We start from the raw sequence: 19896 nt of genomic DNA, 5'->3' as shown, positions 1-19896 counted from the left end.
AAATTCATGCAGGACTTTAAACCTCAAAGTCATAAGTTAATGCTACTAAGAGTATGGAAACGTACCCCAGTTATGCTGTTTAGATGTGGCACCTAATGAGAAGTCCTAGGAACACAGGATGTGTGCCCATTCTCAAAAGAGGGTTGTTATAAGATCCTGAGTTTGAGCCTAGCCTCTCTCTGCTTCCCAACTTGCCATGTGATCCTTTCTTCACTCACAATTCACTACTGCCATCCACCACCCTCATCAGAGGTCAAACCAATGGGCTCGCCTGTTTTTGGACTTGAACCTCCAAAATTGTGAGCTAATATTTTTATAAAGTCAGATGCTTCAGGTTCTACACTGAGGTAATGAAAAGCTGACTAATAAAGCCACTGAGGTAGCAATGCAAGTCCCACAAGGAGTTAACTACTCACATTTCTATAACTTTATCCATTGTTGTGCCTAGTGGAATAACATTTGGATACGCATTCACAGGACAAATGTAGGTCAAGAAATCTTTAATCTAGAAGAAGAAAAACAAATGGGGTCAATGATCTGTAAAATGAAAATTAGAGGGTTAGAGGAAATAAAGGGAGGTTAAGGGAAAGAGAAGCAGAAATGTCTTATTGCCCTGGTTCTCAATACTGACTGCATGTGAGGAGATCTCTTAGTCAAAAGAAATACCCAGTGACTGGGGAAAGTGTTTATTTGAGTGGTTAAGATGCCTCAGTTGGCCGGCGCCGCGGCTCACTAGGCTAATCCTCGACCTAGCGGCGCCGGCACACCGGGTTCTAGTCCCGGTCGGGGCGCCGGATTCTGTCCCAGTTGCCCCTCTTCCAGGCCAGCTCTCTGCTGTGGCCAGGGAGTGCAGTGGAGGATGGCCCAAGTCCTTGGGCCCTGCACCCCATGGGAGACCAGGATAGGTACCTGGCTCCTGCCTTCGGATCAGCGCGGTGCACTGGCCACAGCGCGCTGGCCACGGCGGCCATTGGAGGGTGAACCAACGGCAAAGGAAAACCTTTCTCTCTGTCTTTCTCTCACTGTCCACTCTGCCTGTCAAAAAAAAAAAAAAAAAAAAAAAAAAAAAAAAAAAAAAAAAGGTGCCTGAGTCCCACACCAGCGTATGTAGGTTTGATTCCCAGCTCTGATGCTCTCAATTTCAACTTCTTGCCAATGCAGACCCAGGAGGCAGCAGGTAATGGCTCAAGTAATTAGATTCCCATCACTCATACGGGAGACAAAATTACATTCCCACTCCTGGCTCAGCCCTGGCCATTGTGGGCATCTGGGGAGTAAACCAGTAGACTGGCACACTCTCTTTGACTTGCACTCTCTACTTCTCAAATAAATTTATTTTTAAAAACATACCAATCCCAGACCTCACTCCCAAAGATCTTTTTAACACTGAGTTATAGTTGGTCTTGAGAATCACTACACTTCAATGTTCCCCTGGTGATTGGGTTCTATATTAACAGCTGATAATCACTGACTAATGGTATTCAAAGACCTGTATGTTTTAATATCACATTAGTTTCTTTGTCCAAGAAGGTCAGTCACCCATATTTAACAAATTCTCTTTCAAGTGAGTTAGAATTTAGCTGAGTAATAACTATAATACAAGGAGTCTTCAAAAAGTTCATGGGGGCCGGCACCACGGCTCACTAGGCTAATCCTCCGCCTAGCAGCGCTGGGTTCTAGTCCCGGTCAGGGCGCCAGATTCTGTCCCGGTTGCCCCTCTTCCAGTCCAGCTCTCTGCTGTGGCCTGGGAGTGCAGTGGAGGATGGCCCAGGTCCTTGGGCCCTGCACCCACATGGGAGACCAGGAGAAGCGCCTGGCTCCTGGCTTCGGATCAGCGTGATGTGCCAGCCGCGGCAGCCATTGGAGGGTGAACCAACGGCAAAGGAAGACCTTTCTCTCTGTCTCTCTCTCTCTCACTGTCCACTCTGCCTGTCAAAAAAAATAAATAAAATAAAAAACCAAAAAGTTCATGGGAAAATGTGTATTATGGAAAAACTATACATGGATTTCAAATTTTTTCCACTAAAATAAACATTTTATTTTTCCATAGGTTTTTTTGTAGCACCTTTTATATGCACAAGAAAACTGTTCTAGAATTGCATTTCTGTCCTACACATAATCAGTTGCACACCAAGAGAATTGCATATTCAAGGTTACTTGATTTGCTCTAATGATTTGTTCTTGTTGAGTAAAATACTGTGAGCTGGTTACAGTCCTAGAGGAGGATCCCAAACATTCCTTAGCTGTAAAAGCTTGCGCAGTGCACTGTGGCCAGCAGATATTTCCTGGCAACTGCACCAGGCACACTTCTCTTGCTTCACAGGAAGGACCCCAACCCTTCCCATGACCCTGTGGTATCTGACAATTGAAAGCTGAGGTGTACCTAAAAGCCAGTGAAACACAGGCTTAAGTAGAATAAAAGAGCACACAGCATGAAACAGAGAAAGAAGCCCCCACATAAGCCAATAAGGCTGTATGGGCTCTTTATCTCCTGGTAAGGAAATGTTCCAGAACCAACAACCCTTCTTCTGTGATGGAGAGGGTTGAAAGATTATACACAAAGGATTGCCTTTCCCAACAATTCTAAACAAACACAATTACATGTAAAAATTTCATGAATTCCTTGATTTTCTACAACACTCAGAATGCTAAAATAGAACTCTGTCAGTATTTCTCAACCAACTAATACACAATCTTGCTTTAAAGATACTCATTTAATATATATTGACTCATTAACATGACCTCAGTCATTAACACTGTAAACCCATGCCTGAACAAAGCTTATCTCACATAGAAATTTTCTCCATAGGGCACATCCTGCCTTCTTGCGCCAAAGACCACTAGTCAAGGAGCAGGCATTTGGTACAGTTTTTACGACACCCGAATCTTATATCAGAGTGCCTTGGTTCAAGTCCCAACTCTATTTCTGATTCCAACTCCCTGCTGTATGCACCCTGGGAGGCAGGAGGTGATGGCTCAGGTAATTGGGTCACTGTGACCCCATGTGTGAGACCCAGATTCAGTTCTGGATTCCTGGTTTTGGCCTGGCCCACCCCGAGCTGTTGCAGGCATTTGGGAAGTGAACCAACAAATTGTAGCACATGCCTTCTCTCTCTACCTTTTAAGTAAAATGAAGATAAAAACAAATTTATTTATTTTTAAAAATACACTAACCAGGACTTCAGTACTATGCATGGGGGTCATTTTAAATAGTGAAATCACAAACAAACAAACAAACAAACAAAAACCACAGCACAGTCAACAGACTACAAAAATGGTATTTGCTTTCAATATGAGAGCTGAAACAGAAGGCAGTGTGTTGCCTTCAACCCAAGCTGGTCACATGCATTCCAGGTGACTCGAATCCTTTTTTACTCTCTACATGTCCACAAAACAAAAAAAACCTACAAGTATTCATCTTGTGGCTAAGGTAAATTTTATAGAGTGAGTAAATTCTAGCAAGTAGATAAACATGCAAATATTGAACCCATGAATAATGGGGATGGACTTTCTTAGAGAAAAATGGAAAGGAAATGAGATTCAAGTAGGAAAAGATATGTCTCTGGAAGTCAAGCAGTCTACTGTGAAGCATGAGGTTGCAGAACAGTCAGTAAAAGGATTGCGCATACAGGAGATCCTCTTACCTCACTGTAGGAGGAATGAAAAGAAAAGCAAGCTCTGTATGAACTCTCTCCAGTCCTAAAGGGAAATACAAACCAAATTTAAGTTACTTAGGAAAACTGAGTTCTAAACTTTAATTCTTCGCGTTTAGGCTATTCCAGTATGAAATCACCATATTTTCAGGAATTCTTGGGATAGAAGTGAAAATTTGCCAGAAATTGAAATCTGTTGTAGACATGCTGAATAGGCAAAGTTAAGAAAATGTTGCTGAGGTGCATTAGCATCATGATAACTTGTCTGGTCCACCAAGGACTTCTATTCTGTACAACACCAATTTACAACTTGGAGATAAGCACTCTCCAACCACTTATCTAACTAAGTAGAGTAACCCCTAGGAGAGACTGGCTAATGGTATTGTGATAAGTCTGGAAGCAGCATCTGTCCAGTGCAAATGAAGTTTAAATCTAAGAAATTATTTTCCACTTTTATAATATATGCTCTTGGGCGTAGGCTAGACTGTGTTACATTAAATTAAATCAGACAATTTATCCCAAAACAAGGTTCTCGCAGAAGACCTATGACCCTTCTTTCTCACCTCACAATTACATTTGTTTTTCTGGTTCTTTCTCCAAACCACATGGTAGATGGCTTAATGCTGATTGTGTGAAGTGGAATTCTATTTCTGGAAGTAATTCCACAGGGTAATTTGTTCCAATGAAAATATTCCTCTGCCTACAAAAGACAATTGAAAAAAAACAGTTGTACTTTTTCAACAAATATATTTGTATGGCAGGTCTCAAAAACAAATCTAGGTAAGTTTTCAGACATAAAGAAGAAAATATAAGGATGGCTAGTTGGCCTAGTGATTAAGATGCTTGCATCCCACATCAGAATTCCTGGGTTTGGTATCCAACCCTGGCTCCTGACTCCACCTTCCTGATAATGTAGACACTAAGCACTGACAATAGCTCAAGTAATTGGATTCCTGCCAGCCACGTAGGAGACATGGATTTCATTCCACTTCTTGGCTTTGGTCTTGGTCCTGGCTCTGCCCTGGTCTTTGCAGTTCACTTGGGGAGTGAATCAGCAACTGGAAGACGTGTCTCTCTCTCCTCTCCCCCAGTAATTAATTTTTTTAAAGTAGACTTGAGGAAACAGATAATTCCAAGTTGAAGAACATTCTATAAAACAGGTGACTTGGATCTTCAAAACAATCAATGTGAGGAACAAAAACAAAGATTACATACTCAATCTACATCCAAAGAGATGCTTTAGGCCTGACTGAATGCAATGCATGACCCTTAATTAAATCCTGGATGCTTTCACTCCCCTTTCCCTACAAGATGTGAAGGACACTATTGGGACAACTGGAGAAATTTGAATATGGAATGTATACTAGCTATAGTATCAATATTTCTCAAGGAGGAGAGTCATCTTGTGGTTGATTATACAGGAGAATGTTCTTGTTCTCAATAGTTAACATACTCAAGGATTTAGAGCAAAATGCCATGAAGGCTGCAGCTTGCTCAGTTTGGGGTGGAGGGGTTGGCTACAGGGGAAGAAAATAGGGCACAGTATCAACAAACTGATGAATCCGGATAAAGTGACAATGTGTTGTTTCTGCTAGTCTTACAACTTTACAGTTTTAAAGTTTTTCAAAATACAGTTGGAGAAGAAAAGTAATAATAAAGGTGTTTTTGAAAGTTGAAAGATAATGGCATGACTTTTCCAAAGACATTGTTTATAGATACAGATCCTTCAAAACCATTAACACTCCACCCCAATGAAATGTCTTCAGAGTGCCTTTGGTGCTACTGAGAGTGAGACAGGATTCTACAAGCTCTGAACCTATCAATCAATATTTTTAATGGCTACGATGACCTAAGAAATACCTTAAGCCTCTAGAAGTAGTTTCAAGAAAAGTAGCTGTGTGAAAAAACACAATAATAGTAATTACAAATTAAGCTACTTTGTGAGATGGGAGAAAGATTCAGAGTAAAACTAAATTTTCTTGGACATGGAGTCCAAGACTACAAGTCAAACAGACAAAAGAACCAACAGCTTATATTTGTGTCTACATTATTTTTCACCTATCTAAGAGTTCATTGGTTGCAGGCATATATACAACTACACAGACAAATGCTCTTCAACTTACAGCTCAATAAACCTATCTAAGTTGAAAATATCTTGGGCACTTACTACACCTAAACTACTGAATATCACAGCTTAGTAACAGCTCACAGTGGAGTCTCAGTTGTTTCCCTTCAAGTTCACAGGGCTGACCGATTTCAAATTGCAACTTACTTGTAATTCATTTTATAATGCTACCATAGGACATCCTTCTGTTATTAAATGTTGGAGAAAGGGCTTTTTTCTCCCTTTTAATTATTCAGCTAATTAGTGATCTTCAAACCCAGAGGCAGAGAGAGGTCTTCCATCGCTGGTTCACTCCCCAAATGGCCACAAAGGCTGGAGCTGGGCTTCTCTGAATGCTGGCACTGCAGGCAGAGGCTTAAGCAGCTAGGCCACAGTGCTGGCCCCTCCTCTAAATTTTAAAGCATTAGCACTCAAATGCCCAGTACTTTTGTTTAGCAAACACAGCATGCATTTACATTACAATGGTAATATTCCCTCCATCAGTCAAAAACATTAAGTTGCTTGACCCTTATAATAAAGTCTAATTTTAACAAAAACAACAAAAAATAATTCTTACCTGTAGCATGGAATGTTCTACTTGAAGCCACTTTAAGAGAGCTACAAGGTAAGAAATTACTTTTGATGATTGGTAAGCTAAAATCCCGATATTTACAACAAAATGAATGCAACTGAGGAACATTATGCTAAGTGAAATAAGCCAGACCTAAAAAGACAAACACCACATGTTTACTCTTATTTGTGGTAGTAAATATATAGAGTATAAAAACGTGGATGGCGGTCGGTGCTATGGTGTAGCAGGTAAAGCTGCCATGCCGGCATCCCATATGGGCATCAGTTCCAAGTCCCAGCTGCTCCACTTGGGATGCAGCTCCCTGCTAATGCACCTGGGAAAACAGCAGAAGATGGTCCAAGTACTTGAGGCCCTGCACCCATGTGGGAGACCCAAAAGAAGCTCCTGGCCCCAGCCTCAGCTCAGCCCAGCAAGCTGTGCTCCATATGCTCATCTGGGGAGTGAACCCAGTGGAGGGAGCTCTCTCTCTCCCTCCTCTCTTTCTCTCTCTGTAACTCCATTTTTCAAATAAAATAATAAAGCTTAAAAAAACCTGTGGATATCATATGATTCAGTATATGGTTATAGGGAGGGTTTCACTGAATCATACCATGTAAATGACAATAGATTATTCTTACATTTAAAAAAAGAAGAAATGGGGGGAATAGTGAGGACTCTTGTGGTACTGGTCATGCTTTGTTCTTAACTTTGGTATTGGTTAGGAATGTGATTAGATGACCAAAACCAATCTACCTGTACACTTATGTGCATTTCTTGTGTACATATACATGTATGTATATGTATATATACACACGTGTATACTCCTCTGTATATACACACATATACATATATGTATATATATGTACACACACAGTATTTCAATAAAACATTAAAAGAAAATCCCAAGGTTAGCACATACAACTTGCTTCCTACAGTGCTGGCGTCCCATATGAGCACCAATTTAAGTCCTGGCTGCTCTATCTGCAATCCAGCTCCCTGCATATTTACCCCTGGGAAAGCAGCAGAAGATGGCCCAAGTGCTTGAGCCCCTGTTCCCATGCGGGAGACCCAGATGAAGCTCCTGGCTCTGGCCTGCCCCAGCCCTGGCCATTGCAACCACTTGGGGAGTAAACCAGCTCTCTGTTTCTCCTTCTTTAACTCTGCCTACAAATAAATTAATAGGAATTTTTTAAAAAGGAAAGATATGAAATTATTTGATACAAAAGAAAGAAATTCCTTTTGATGATCGGTAAGCTGTATAACTTGAATTTGTGCATTTATTTCTTTTGTGTGTGCACACATGTATATATTCATGTTTATACATACATACAGATGGTCCTTGACCTATGATTTTTCAGCTTCATGATAAGCATTCAGTAGAGATTGTACTTTGAATTTTACTTTTTCCTGGGCTAGCAATATGCAGTACAGTTCTCAGTACAGGATGCTGAGTGGCAGCTGCAAGCCACAGCTCAGTTTGTTTTTTAATGTTACCATGGAACGGAGCAATATTCAAAATCGGACTATCAATACATGTAACTACTTCAAATTTTAAAGGAAAGTTATATCTATCTCAAATGAGAATCAAAATACAGTGTATGAACATGTACATGTCATAAGTTTCAAAAATAAAAATTGGAATGTGAATGTTTCCTTAAATTATAAGCTTTAACATTTAACTTCATTATAAATAAATCTATACTTCTTCTTCTTCTTCTTCTTTTTTTTTTTTTGACAGGCAGAGTGGACAGTGAGAAAGAGAGAGACAGAGAGAAAGGTCTTCCTTTGCCGTTGGTTCACCCTCCAATGGCCACCGCGGCCGGCCGCAGCTGCGTTGATCCGAAGGCAGGAGCCAGGTACTTCTCCTGGTCTCCCATGGGGTGCAGGGTCCAAGCACTTGGGCCATCCTCCACTGCACTCCCTGGCCATAGCAGAGAGCTGGCCTGGAAGAGGGGCAACCGGGACAGAATCCGGCGCCCTGACCGGGACTAGAACCCGGTGTGCTGGTGCCGCAAGGTGGAGGATTAGCCTAGTGAGCCACGGCGCCGGCCAATCTATACTTTCAAATGTGCATGAACAGACTCATTAAAACCATGAGGATCTGGGCCGGTGCCGCGGCTCACTAGGTTAATCCTCCGTCTGCAGTGCCGGCACCCTGGGTTCTAGTCCCGGTCAGGGCGCCAGATTCTGTCCCGGTTGCTCCTTTTCCAGTCCAGCTCTCTGCTGTGGCCTGGGAGTGCAGTGGAGAAGGCCCAGGTGCTTGGGCCCTGCACCCGCATGGGAGACCAGGGTAAGTACCTGGCTCCTGGCTTCAGATTGGCGCAGCATGCCAGCTGCAATGTGTCGGCTGTAGTGGCCACTTTGGGGGTGAACCAATGGAAAAAGAAGACCTTTCTCTCTGTCTCTCACCGTCTAACTCTGCCTGTCAAAAAAACAAACAAACAAACAAAAAAAAACCACCTATGAGGATCCAGGTATATTACTAGTTTTTTATTAAGATTTATTTTATTTATCTGTAGGACAGAATGACAGAGGGAGAAATGCCAGTGTGGCAGGCAGTGGCTTAACCGGCTGTGGCATGACGCTGGCCCAAGTATTCAGATTTGTAAAGGCAGGAGCCTCCAAATGGAAGGTCTGAAATTCCTTATCGTCCCAAAATTGTACTTTCTGTCAGTCTCACAAACAGTCCAAGGGCAAGTACTCAATCATGTACCTTTGGATGCCGACACGCATGGATCTGGGTGCTGCGATCTGTTGTGAGATGATGAAGAATGTCCGGCATGTTTCTAAACATGTCCAGCCTATCCACGTGAACCTAGGAAAATACAGAAGCAATGTATATCCAATAAATAAGTTGCCAAGGGTAATTATTCAGGGCAAAGCAAACTTTTTCTTTGTGTAACTTCATTTCTGGGGACTTCAACGCATATTAGTGTCCCGCAAGGGTGTCAATGGGCAAAGGTCCAAGCCAGTCAGGGTGACTGCCTATTGCTGATGGCACTAAAAAATCAGAGACTCAGCTTGCAGATTTCATCTGATCATGCTAATACTGTTCTGCAGTCTTTCAGAAGTCATCCAATTAACATTTTTTGTGTGCCTACTCTATGACAAACTTTATTCTCAATACTGGGTACTTACTTGGCAGTGAACAAAGCAGACAAAAAGATATCAAGAATCACCTCCTCCTACAGACATACATGTGACATGTCACGGAGCGTCAGCTGGAGGGAAAGAAGTCTGGGCTAGGAAGCAGGGAACCAGATCACCCTCCCACCAGATGCCCTTTTACTAGGCTGAGATGGAGGGTGGGGCCAGTGTTGTGGCATGGTGGGTAAAGCTACCACCTGTGACACCGGCATCCCATATGGGCACCAGCTCGTGTCCCAGCTGCTCCACTTCTGATCCATCTCCCTGTTAATGGCCTAGGTAAAGGGCCCAACCGCTTGGGCCCCTGCATGGGAGGCCTGGATGCAGTTCCTGGCTCCTGGCTTTGGCCTAGCCCAGCCCCAGCCCCAGCCGTTGCAGCTGTCTAGGGAGTGAATCAGGTAGATGGAAGATCTTTGTCTCTCCCTCTATTTCTGTAACTCTGACTTTCAAATACTAAATAATCCAAAAAAAAAAAAAAAAAAAAAAAAAAAAAAAAAAATGAAGGGCAGATGCAGAAAAACCAATATTAAAACCTTGGCCACTTTCAGAATTTTAAAGCTAATACATTTGAAGCATTAAAGCCAATGTGTCATTTTTATTAAAACTTATTTTCTGGGTACTTCAAATTAGAAGGATTTTTTTTTATAAGTTATTTATTTACTTGAAAGGCAAAATTTACAGAGAGAGAGGGAGACAGAAAAAGAGAGAGATCTTCCATCTACCAATTCACTTCCCAAATAGCTACAACGACCAGGGCTGGGCCAAGCCTGAGTCAGGAGCCTGGAGCTTCTTCTGGGTCTCCCATATGGATGCGGGGGCCCAAGGATTTGGGCCATCTTCTACTGCTTTCCCAGGTACATTAGCAGGGAGCTGGATCAGAAGTACAGAAACCAGGACACACACAGATCTTCCATCCACTGGGTCACACTCCAATGGCCAGAGCCAGGCCAGGCCAAAGCCAGGAACCAAGAATCTCATGTGGGTCTCATGAGAGTTGGCAGGGGCCTGAACACTTGGGCCATCTTCCACTGCTTTCCAGGTGAATTAGCAGGGAGCTGGTGCCCATATGGGATGCTGGCATTGCAGGCAGTGGCTTAATCCATCATGTCACAACACCAGCCCCTAAAATGAATTATAATAATAGGATTATGGAATGGCAAATAAGGAAGGAATTTTTAAAAATTCGATTGCAGATATCTGGGGCCGGTGTTGTGGCATAGCAGATAAAGCTGCCACCTGCAGTGCTGGCATCCTATATGGGCGCTGGTTCAAGTCCCAGCTGCTCCATTTCCAATCCAGCTCTCTGCTCTGGCCTGGGAAAGCAGTAGAAGATGGCCCAAATGCTTGGGTCCCTGCACCCACATGGGAGACCCAAAAGAAGCTCCTGGCTTCAGATCGGCACAGCTCTGGCCATTGCAGCCATTTGGGGAGTGAACAAGCAGATGGAAGACCTTTCTCTCTCTCTACCTCTGCATCCCTGTAATTCTGCCTTTCAAATAAATAAATAAATATTTTTAAAAATGCAGATATCTGAATAACTTCTCATTTGATGTCTGCATAACAGAATTATGTCAAACTGTTTTGTGACTGATATTAAGTACAAAAAAGATTAAAAACATAATTGTGACCCATTCTATTTGCTACCTATTTACTAATGACCCATAAGAAGTAATAGTGATTTCATTTTCTGGGTTCTCAAAGGAGGACAGCAGGAAAAGGGGTAAATTCTGAGATATATAAAGAGAGGTATAGAAAGTATCAGCCCTAAAAAAATTTAAATAAAACAAAATTTTAAAAAAGCATCAGCCTTGAAACCAGTGTTGTGGTACAGTGGGTTAAGCCACTGCCTGTGCTGCCAGCCTCTCATGAATGCTGGTTTGAGTCCCAGTTACTCTGATTCTGATCCAGCTCCCTGCTAATTCACCTGGAAAGCAGTGGAAGATGGCCCAAGTGTTCAGGCCCCTGCCAACTCTCATGAGACCCACATGAGATTCTTGGTTCCTGGCTTTGGCCTGGCCTGGCTTTGGCCATTGGAGTGTGAACCAGTGGATGGAAGATCTGTGTGTGTGCATGTGTGTGTGTGTGTGTGTCCCTCCCTCTCTCTAACTCTACCTTTCATATAAATAAAAAATTTTAAAATAAGTTTAAATAATGTATCATCCTCACAAAAATCAAGATGATTGTAAAAGTAGCCAGAGATCACTGCTGATATCCCTTAGTCCAGAACTTCACTGTCAGAGTGACCGAGGTCACAACTTATATACCAGGAAGAGAGGAGTTGGTAGGTTCCAAACACAGAGCAGGTAAGGAAAGAGAAAGGCTAGTTTATGATGTGATTAGTTGATACTATGTACATGTGTGGAAATACTGCATTGTACCCCCCAAAAAATTCCACGTTAATCAAAAACATCTAATAACATAATTTTTTAAAAGACTTATTTGTTTGAAAGTCAGAGTTACACAGAGAGAAGAGAGGCAGAGAGAGGGACAAAGAGGTCTTCCATCTGCTAGTTTACTCCCTAATTGGCTGCAATGGTGGAGCTGTGCCAATCTGAAGCCAAGAACTGGGAGCTTCCTCCAGGTCTTCCCACTTGGATACAGGGGCCCAAGGCCATGGGCCATCTTCTACTGCTTTCCCAGGCAGAGAGCTGGATTGGAAGTAGAGCAGCTGGGACTTGAACCGGCAGTGATATGGGATGCCAGCACTGCAGGCGGTGGCTTTACCTGCTATGCCACAGCACCGGCTCCCAAAATAATTTTTTGTAACTCACTGGTCTTCCCTTTTTTCTGATCTGCAAAAGGGTCAATAGAATTAAGACAGGGCTCACTTAGAGAACTCAGAGGTCACCACTGGAAGGCCTCTCTCCTGTCACCCCCAAGGACTCTAGAATAGTAGCTTCCAGTCTTTTCCATTCCTCATGCCACTAGTTATTGACTAAACAAACTGGGAAATGACAAATGGGTGCTGTCTTTGTATTTGCCAAGAGAAGACATGAAGAACAAACACAGCAGATGGTAGATGTAAGTCTACGTATGGGCACGTACACAATCTATTATTGCTGTGATTTTAATTTGAAAGCTGTGTTAGCACCATAACATATAGGAAGTACCAGCTCGGAATGAAAAGCAAGTCCTTCCCAAAACGGAGAATCTGCAACTTTACACTAATATGTTTGGACAGGACTTCAGTAAGGAAGAAATTAAGGAAAAAACAACTTAGTTAAGTAAGGACTTACCAAGTTGAAAAGGATAAAGGGAGAGAAGAAGGAAAATGGAAAAATTTTTGAAATTTCAAATAAAGAAAAACGATCTTTTTTTTTTTTTTTTTTTTTTAAGATTTATTTATTTATTCGAAGGTCAGAGTTACACAGAGAGAGGAGAGGCAGAGAAAGAGAGGTCTTCCATCCACTGGGTTCACTCCCCAAATGGCCACAATGGCTGGGGCCAGACCAGGCCAAAGCCAGGAGCTTCATTAGGGTCTCCCATGTGGGTGCAAGTGCCCAAGCACTTGGGCCATATTTCACTGATTTCCCAGGCACGTGGGCAGGAAGCTGGATAGGAAGTGGAGCAGTCAGGACTTGGACTAGTGCTCATATGGGATGCTGGCGCTGGAGGCAGCAGCTTAACCTGCTACGCCACAGTGATGGTCTTCCATTTTTAAAATTATATAAAATGCACTTTAGTAAAGTTAAGTTCTTGGCACAAGTTTGTTAGGTGGGGAACTAGATTAAAAGGTAAAGAATGAAGAAGAATTTAAACATTTAACCAGTTCCAAGACTTCATTTTGTTCAGTCATTATCCAAAATCTACTTTCTCTTAGGGACAAAGGCACAAGTTGCATTCTTCATGTGAACACTGTGGGTAGGGGCTTCCTCCTTAGCAGTCCCCTCACACAATGTGGGCTCTGCTGCTCTGGGCCTCAGAGTCCAGCACTGAGCACTGGGAGGAACCATCTGGAAGGCAGAAGTGAAAACTCCCTCCCACTCTGATACTGAACCAGTGCTCCCAGGACACTGTTCTTCACATTGCTGACAGTGACCCACAGTAAGAAGCGGTATTCCCACACAACCTGGTAGACATATACATATGACGGTACTTGAAAAAGTTTGGAAAATGGAATTAAAACATTCTGGTACAGGGGCTGGCACTGTGGCATAGTAGGTTAAACCTCTGCTTGTGGCACCAGCATCCCATGTGGGTGCTGGTTCGTGTATGGGCTGCTCCTCTTCAGATCCAGCTCTCTGCTGATGGCCTTGGAAAGCGGTGGAAGATGGTCCAAGTGCTTGGGCCCCTATACCCATGGGGGAGACCCAAAAGAAGCTCCTGGCTCCTAGTTTCAGATCAGCCCGGCTCTGGTGGTTGCACCCATTTGGGTAGTTAACCTGTGGATGGAAGACCTTTCTCTTTGCTTCTCAAATAAATAAATAAAATACAAAAAAAAAAAAAAAAAAAAAAGAGAGCAAGAGAAAGAGAGAGAAAAGAAAGAAAGAGAGAGAGAGGAAAGAAAGAAAGAAAGAAAGAAAGAAAGAAAGAAAGAAAGACAGAGAGAGAGAGGAAAGAAAGAAAGAGAGAGAGAGAGAGAGAGGAAAGAAAGAAAGAGAGAGAGAGAGAGAGAGAGAAAGAAAAAGAGAGCCTTTAAAAAAAGAGGGGCCGGTGCTGTGGCTCACTTCATTAATCCTCTACCTGTGGTGCCGGCATCCCATGTGGGCACCGGGTTCTAGTCCCAGTTGCTCCTCTTCCAGCCCAGCTCTCTGCTGTGGCCCGGGAGTGCAGTGGAGGATGGCCCAGGTGCTTGGGCCCCTGCACCCACATGGGAGACCAGGAGGAAGCACCTGGCTCCTGGCTTTGGATCGGCGCAGTGCTGGCCACAGCAGCCATCTGGGGAGTGAACCAACGGAAGGAAGACCTTTCTCTCTGTCTCTCTCTCTCACTGTCTATAATTCTACCTGTCAAATTAAAAAAAAAGAGAGAGAGGGAGATTCTGAGGGGCCTGGCGATGTGGTGTAGCAAGTTACAGACAGCTTGCAGGGCTGGCATCCCATGTGGGTGCCTGTTCAAGTCATGGCTGCTCCACTTCTGATCCAGCTCCCTGCTAATGGCCTGGGAAAGCAGCACAGGATAGCCCAAGTCCCTGGACTGCTACACCCATGTAGGAGATCTGGAAGAAATTCCTGGCTCCTGATCAGCTCAGCACTGGCCATTGTGGCCATTTGGGGAGTAAACCAGTGGATGGAAGACCCCTCTCTCTCTCTCTCTCTCTCTCTCTCTCTACTTCTCTGTACCTCTTTCAAATAGTTTTTTAAAAAGTTCATTAAAAAAAGATAAATCTTGAAAATCCATGTGTGGTTTTTTCATAATATGTATTTTTTATTAAATTTTTGAAGATGCATCAAATGTGTCTACTCCCCAAGTAGATCTCAAAATTATCAATAACCTCACTGCAAGCAATAAATTCAGACCTCTCCCTGTCTGAATTCATTTTCAGTGCTCATCATAATCACTAAATTTATCTGAGGACCCACAATTTGGCAGAAACACTCCTGCTACTTCCCTGAAGGCTCTTGGAAGCCACTCGGGCTCCCATCTGTTTCCGCACAGGAGGAAGCAACTGTATAGACGCCAGTGTAATGTACACTTCCCAGGGGCCACCCCACACTGCAGACCCGCTTTGATAGGCCACTTCCCACTGTCACTGTTTTCAGTTATTTGGGGGCAAGCAGAGGAAGGAATGGTCAAGTCAGGAGGATGCAAAGAAGTAAGAAACAAGAATGAACAGTCACTGTACCTGGACTCCCAATTCTTCACTAAGGTTGGTGAACAAATACTCATAGCCGTAAGCCGCTTTACAGTTTAGCCAGACAACATGGTACGGACTCCGAGTGATCCAGCTTCGAACCAGCTCCAAAATCCCATTTAAACATTCCTCCTAGGCGGCATTTTTTAAAGATTCTAATTAACACTGTGAAGAGGCTCCTTTTTCCTTCCCAACATTCACCAGCATCCACGCCAAGGGGAGCAACTAGGATCTGACATTGTGTCATCCGACAAACTTCCAGAAAGAAATGGGGCTGTGCCCCGGTATCACCCTGTTCCTCCAGGCAGACTTACCCGACTTGGAATTTGATAAAATCTTGGATCACAGAAAGTAGTATCTAAATAGACACTTTGGATGTCTTTCACTCTGGAAGAAAAAGTTAGTGTTACCCATATAATGTGACACACATTACTTGCAAAATTTAAACTCTCAGTTTACAGGGTATTCCATTCCATTTGGAATTTCTTTGTTAAATCCACTTTGTTGAAAAATAATTCCAGTATAAGAAGAGACACAGATACAGATTTTATATCAACAATGTAGTGAATTTTTAACACAGTCATGTAACTACTATCCCAATCAATATTCACAACACTCTATTTACCCCTACTCCTACAAATAATATAATCAAATTGAGTTTCTAATAGAAGTAAAGGCTTGAGTTTGCTGGGAAAAGAGCAAAAAATTCTCTTTCTTTTTTTTGAGAGGTAGAGGGCTCTCATCTGATTCTGGTTCACTTCCCAGATATTACAACCACCAGGGCTGGGCTGGGCTGGGCTGTGAACTCAGTCCAGTTATCTCTGTAATTGGGTGGCAGGAACCCACTTGAGCCATGAGCTCTGTTTTCAGGCATATGCATTAGCAGGAAGCTGGGGGCAGGAGGCAGAGCTGGGAATAAAACCCAGGTACTCTGATACGGGATGTAGCCATCTTAACCATCACCTTAACAGACTAAACACCCACCCCAAAACTTTTTAAACTACTTAAAAACTTTTTAAACTTTTTAAACTATTAAAAAAAGTTAAAGCTTTTTAAACTATTCAAAAATTTCATAAGGCCCAGTACCTGCCACCAGAGTGCAGAAGTTCCATTCTGGCAGCTTCTCCTTTTGCCAGTCTGAAATCTCCTGTGTACAAGACAGTTCCATTACTGCCCTGAAATAAAAACCTGGGAAAAAAAAAAAAAGCCTCAGTGACTTCCAAGTCCCAAAAAATGTTAATAAAGCAAATACAGGCTAAACCCATGGCAAAAGCTTGCAGCTAAATACAGCCATCATGATATATTGTCAGTGGCATTTCAATAGCTCTAAATGTACACACCAGGCCCTTAAGTGTCACCTCTTCCAGGGCAGAAAGAACAGCAAAACAGAGATGCCACTGGGTATATAACAGATGGTCCCCATAGCGTTAATACTCTCAATTATATTTTGAGATAATTTCTGTTCAAGAAGCAAAAAATCCATGTGACATGTGATAAGAAAAATCACATTTCAAATTTGATCTTTACTTCAGACTCCAAGTCCAATTTGGAAACAATTAAAGAAATTGACAGAAAAATAGTGAAATGTCCCTCTACCTATACCTATTATTTTTTAGACCTCAGCAGTTTATTTCTATAAACATAATACACAGTTACACATAATGCAAAACAGATGAGCCCCTTACATAACTGATCCTGGGCAGTGACCAGCTGGTAAGAGAGTCACAACAATTTCTTCCTTCTAAAAAGAAAATAAAGAAAAGAATCTTAACAGAAATTATCAATAGGACCCAGCTAAACAAAGACATCCTTAACACTACAGGTTCAAGCACCATTACAGAATGTGCCTTTTCTCCCAAGTTTCCTCATTAATAAATCCTGGAAACAAGTGAAATCTTTGTCCACTCAACAATTAAACACAGAGTTAGCACAGGACTCAGCAATTCTGCCTCTAACTGTATACCCAAAAGAAATGAAAACTTAAGCCCACGCAAAAACTTGTGCATGAAGATTTCAAAGAGTGTTTCATACTGGCCAAAAAAGAGAAATGGTCCAAATATCTGTCAGCTGATGAATGAATAAACAAAATGAGGAACAGCTCTACCATGGAATATTACGTAGCCATAAAAAGGAATAAAGTCACAACACATGCTACAACATGGACGACCCCTGAAAACGAGGTACCGAATGAAAAAAGCCAGACACAAAAGCTGACTGGATGCTTCCATCGACATGAAGTGCCCAGAATAGTAAGTCCAGACAGACAGAAGAACAGTGGCTGCCAGGGCGGGGAGAAGGGGAGTTCCTCCATTGAATTCACCACACCGTTCTACACGTGTCCCGCGAGGGCAGGGCACCAGACCTGCCAGTGGCTCCTCACTGATTCCTCAAGGAGGCCTTCATCATTCCCTGCTATTTCTACTTTCCATTTTTAAACTTTCAATTTTAGAATAGTTTGAAGTTGACAAAACAAAAATTGTAGGGTTGTACAGAGTTCCCACACCTGCTTCCCCTAGTATTATATTAGTAGATTTGTCACAATCCATAAGCCTCACCAAACTCCCTCTCTCCTCCCACGCCTCCCAGCTTCTAGCAACATCCTGGGTCACTGAGCTCCCACCGATGAGGAAGAATGCGTAGTATCTGTGTCCAAGTTACTTCACTTAGCATCACATCCTCTAGTTCCATCTATTTTGCTGCAAATGACAGGATTTTATTCTGAAAGTCCCTCCTGGGTGGGTCTCCCATTGACTGGAGCTTGAAAAACACTGCACAAAAGCAATGGCTTTGGAGAAGGAACAAAAAGGAGAGAGTGGGACAGCAAGATTCTGCTCAGCAAGAGCCTCCCGCTGCCCGCTGCCCAGGTCTGAGACAGTCTTTCACCAATACCCACGATGTGACAAGGCTGCAAACCAGCTACAACAGCACCGCCTGAAGAGGCAGCCAGCTAAGTGAGTCAGGACAGTCTTTGGAAAGCTGTCAGTCATTCTTTCCCTTTTTAAACTGTATTAAACTGGCTCTGTAGTCTTCCCTTAGGAAAATTTTTTATGTTTATTTCTTTTCCTTTACTTGAAAGGGGGTGGGGCAGAGAGGGACAGGGATTCCATGTACTGGTTCACTCCCCAAATGCCCCCACAGCCAGAGCTGTGTCAGGCTGAAGTCAGGAGCCCAGAACTCCACCCCAGATTCCCACGCGGGTGGCAAGGGCCCAAACACTTGACCCGTCTTCTGCCTCCCAGGCTGCATTCTCAGAGAGCTGGATGAGAAGCGAGGAGCTGAGACTCAAAAATCAGCACTCCAACAGGGTATGTGGGCATCCCAAACATGCTTTAATGCACTGTGCCACAACACTCATCTCATCAGGATAACTGGGTGAGAGGAACATTCCAGCGTCAGTCAACTGCTTAATTTTCTTTAAAGAAGAAACATCTGACAATGTTGGTCACTGTTCTGATCACAGTCACACAACACAAGGCACTCCCAGAGTCGAACTTGCAAAACAATGTGATAACCCAGCGACACAATAAATATTAACTAGATTTGCCATTAAATGAGCGGGGGGAGGTAGATACATTGCCCTAATTATTATTTTTAATTTTTTTTGACAGGTAGAGTTACAGTGAGAGAGAGGCAGACAGAAAAGTCTTCCTTCTGTTGGTTCACCCCCAAAATGACCTCTATGGCCAGAGCTGCGCTGATCCGAAGCCAGGAGCCAGGTGTTTCCTTGCGGTCTCCCATGTGGGTACTGGGGCCCAAGCACTTGTACCATCCTCCACTGCCTTCCCAGGCCACAGCAGAGAGTTGGACTGGAAGAGGAGCAACCGGGACTAGAACCCGGCACCCATATGGGATGCCAGTGCCACAGGCGGAAGATTACCCAAGTAAGCCACGGTGTCAGCCCCTGCCCTACTTATTATTAAAATAAGACATTTACAAAAGTACTACTTATAAACTTAAGGATAAAAACTAAATTTTATTTACCAAGTGACCTTTTATGAATAAGAATTATTTAGAAAAAAACTGTAACATTCATAAATGTACTGCAAAAATATTAATCACTGTTTTGTATCCTGAACATTATAATAAGCTTACAAATGTAACAATGACATCATATAGTAATAGTAAGATCTGGAGTTCCCATCATTAGCAAGTAACACTAAAATAATGTTGGGGTCTGCGCTGTGGCACAGTAGGTTAATCCTCCGCCTGCAGCGCCGGCATTCCATATGAGCGCCGGTTCTAGTTCCAGCTGCTCCTCTTCCCATCCAGCTCTCTGCTGTGGCCTGGGAAAGCACTGGAAGATGGCCTGAGTCCCTGGGCCCCTGCACCCATGTGGAAGACCCAGAGGAAGCTCCCGACTTCCGATCAGCGCAGCTCCAGCAGCTATCTGGGGAGTGAATCAGCGGATAGAAGACCTTCCTCCCTGTCTCTCCCTTTCACTGTCTGTAACTACCTCTCAAATAAATAAATAAATAATTTTTAAAAAATAATGTTGACAAAAACTAAGCCATGTCCAATCCTTTCAAAGTAGAAAATAAAAGCATTGCTGTTATGGACTGAATGCTTGTCCCCAGAATTAATTTGTTAAATCCTAACTCCCAGTGAGATTTTATTAGGCTTTGGGAGG

General features: G+C 43.0%; 1 protein-coding gene across 4 annotated transcripts in view; it reads right to left on the bottom strand.

The window, feature by feature from the left end:
- The window catches only part of DCLRE1C (DNA cross-link repair 1C), a 69152-nt gene that overhangs the window by 37091 nt on the left and 12165 nt on the right, over positions 1–19896 (bottom strand). For all 4 annotated transcript variants that reach the window (XR_007909647.2, XR_007909648.2, XM_070055429.1 and 1 more), the window contains 8 exons: positions 16955–17010; positions 16356–16457; positions 15584–15656; positions 15261–15401; positions 9042–9143; positions 4217–4353; positions 3645–3699; positions 417–505 (listed from right to left, as the gene is read on the bottom strand). Coding sequence is in view for 2 of the 4 variants with exons in the window: in XM_070055429.1 (XP_069911530.1) it covers positions 417–505; positions 3645–3699; positions 4217–4353; positions 9042–9143; positions 15261–15401; positions 15584–15656; positions 16356–16457; positions 16955–17010 (755 nt within the window). In the remaining 2 variants the exon portion in view is untranslated. The remainder of the gene's footprint in view (positions 1–416; positions 506–3644; positions 3700–4216; positions 4354–9041; positions 9144–15260; positions 15402–15583; positions 15657–16355; positions 16458–16954; positions 17011–19896) is intronic.

This window comes from Oryctolagus cuniculus, chromosome 13, assembly GCF_964237555.1.
Source record: "Oryctolagus cuniculus chromosome 13, mOryCun1.1, whole genome shotgun sequence".
NCBI classification, from domain to species: Eukaryota; Metazoa; Chordata; class Mammalia; order Lagomorpha; family Leporidae; genus Oryctolagus; species Oryctolagus cuniculus.
Note: the sequence above shows the minus strand (reverse complement) of the source record. Positions and strands in the feature narration are given on the sequence as shown.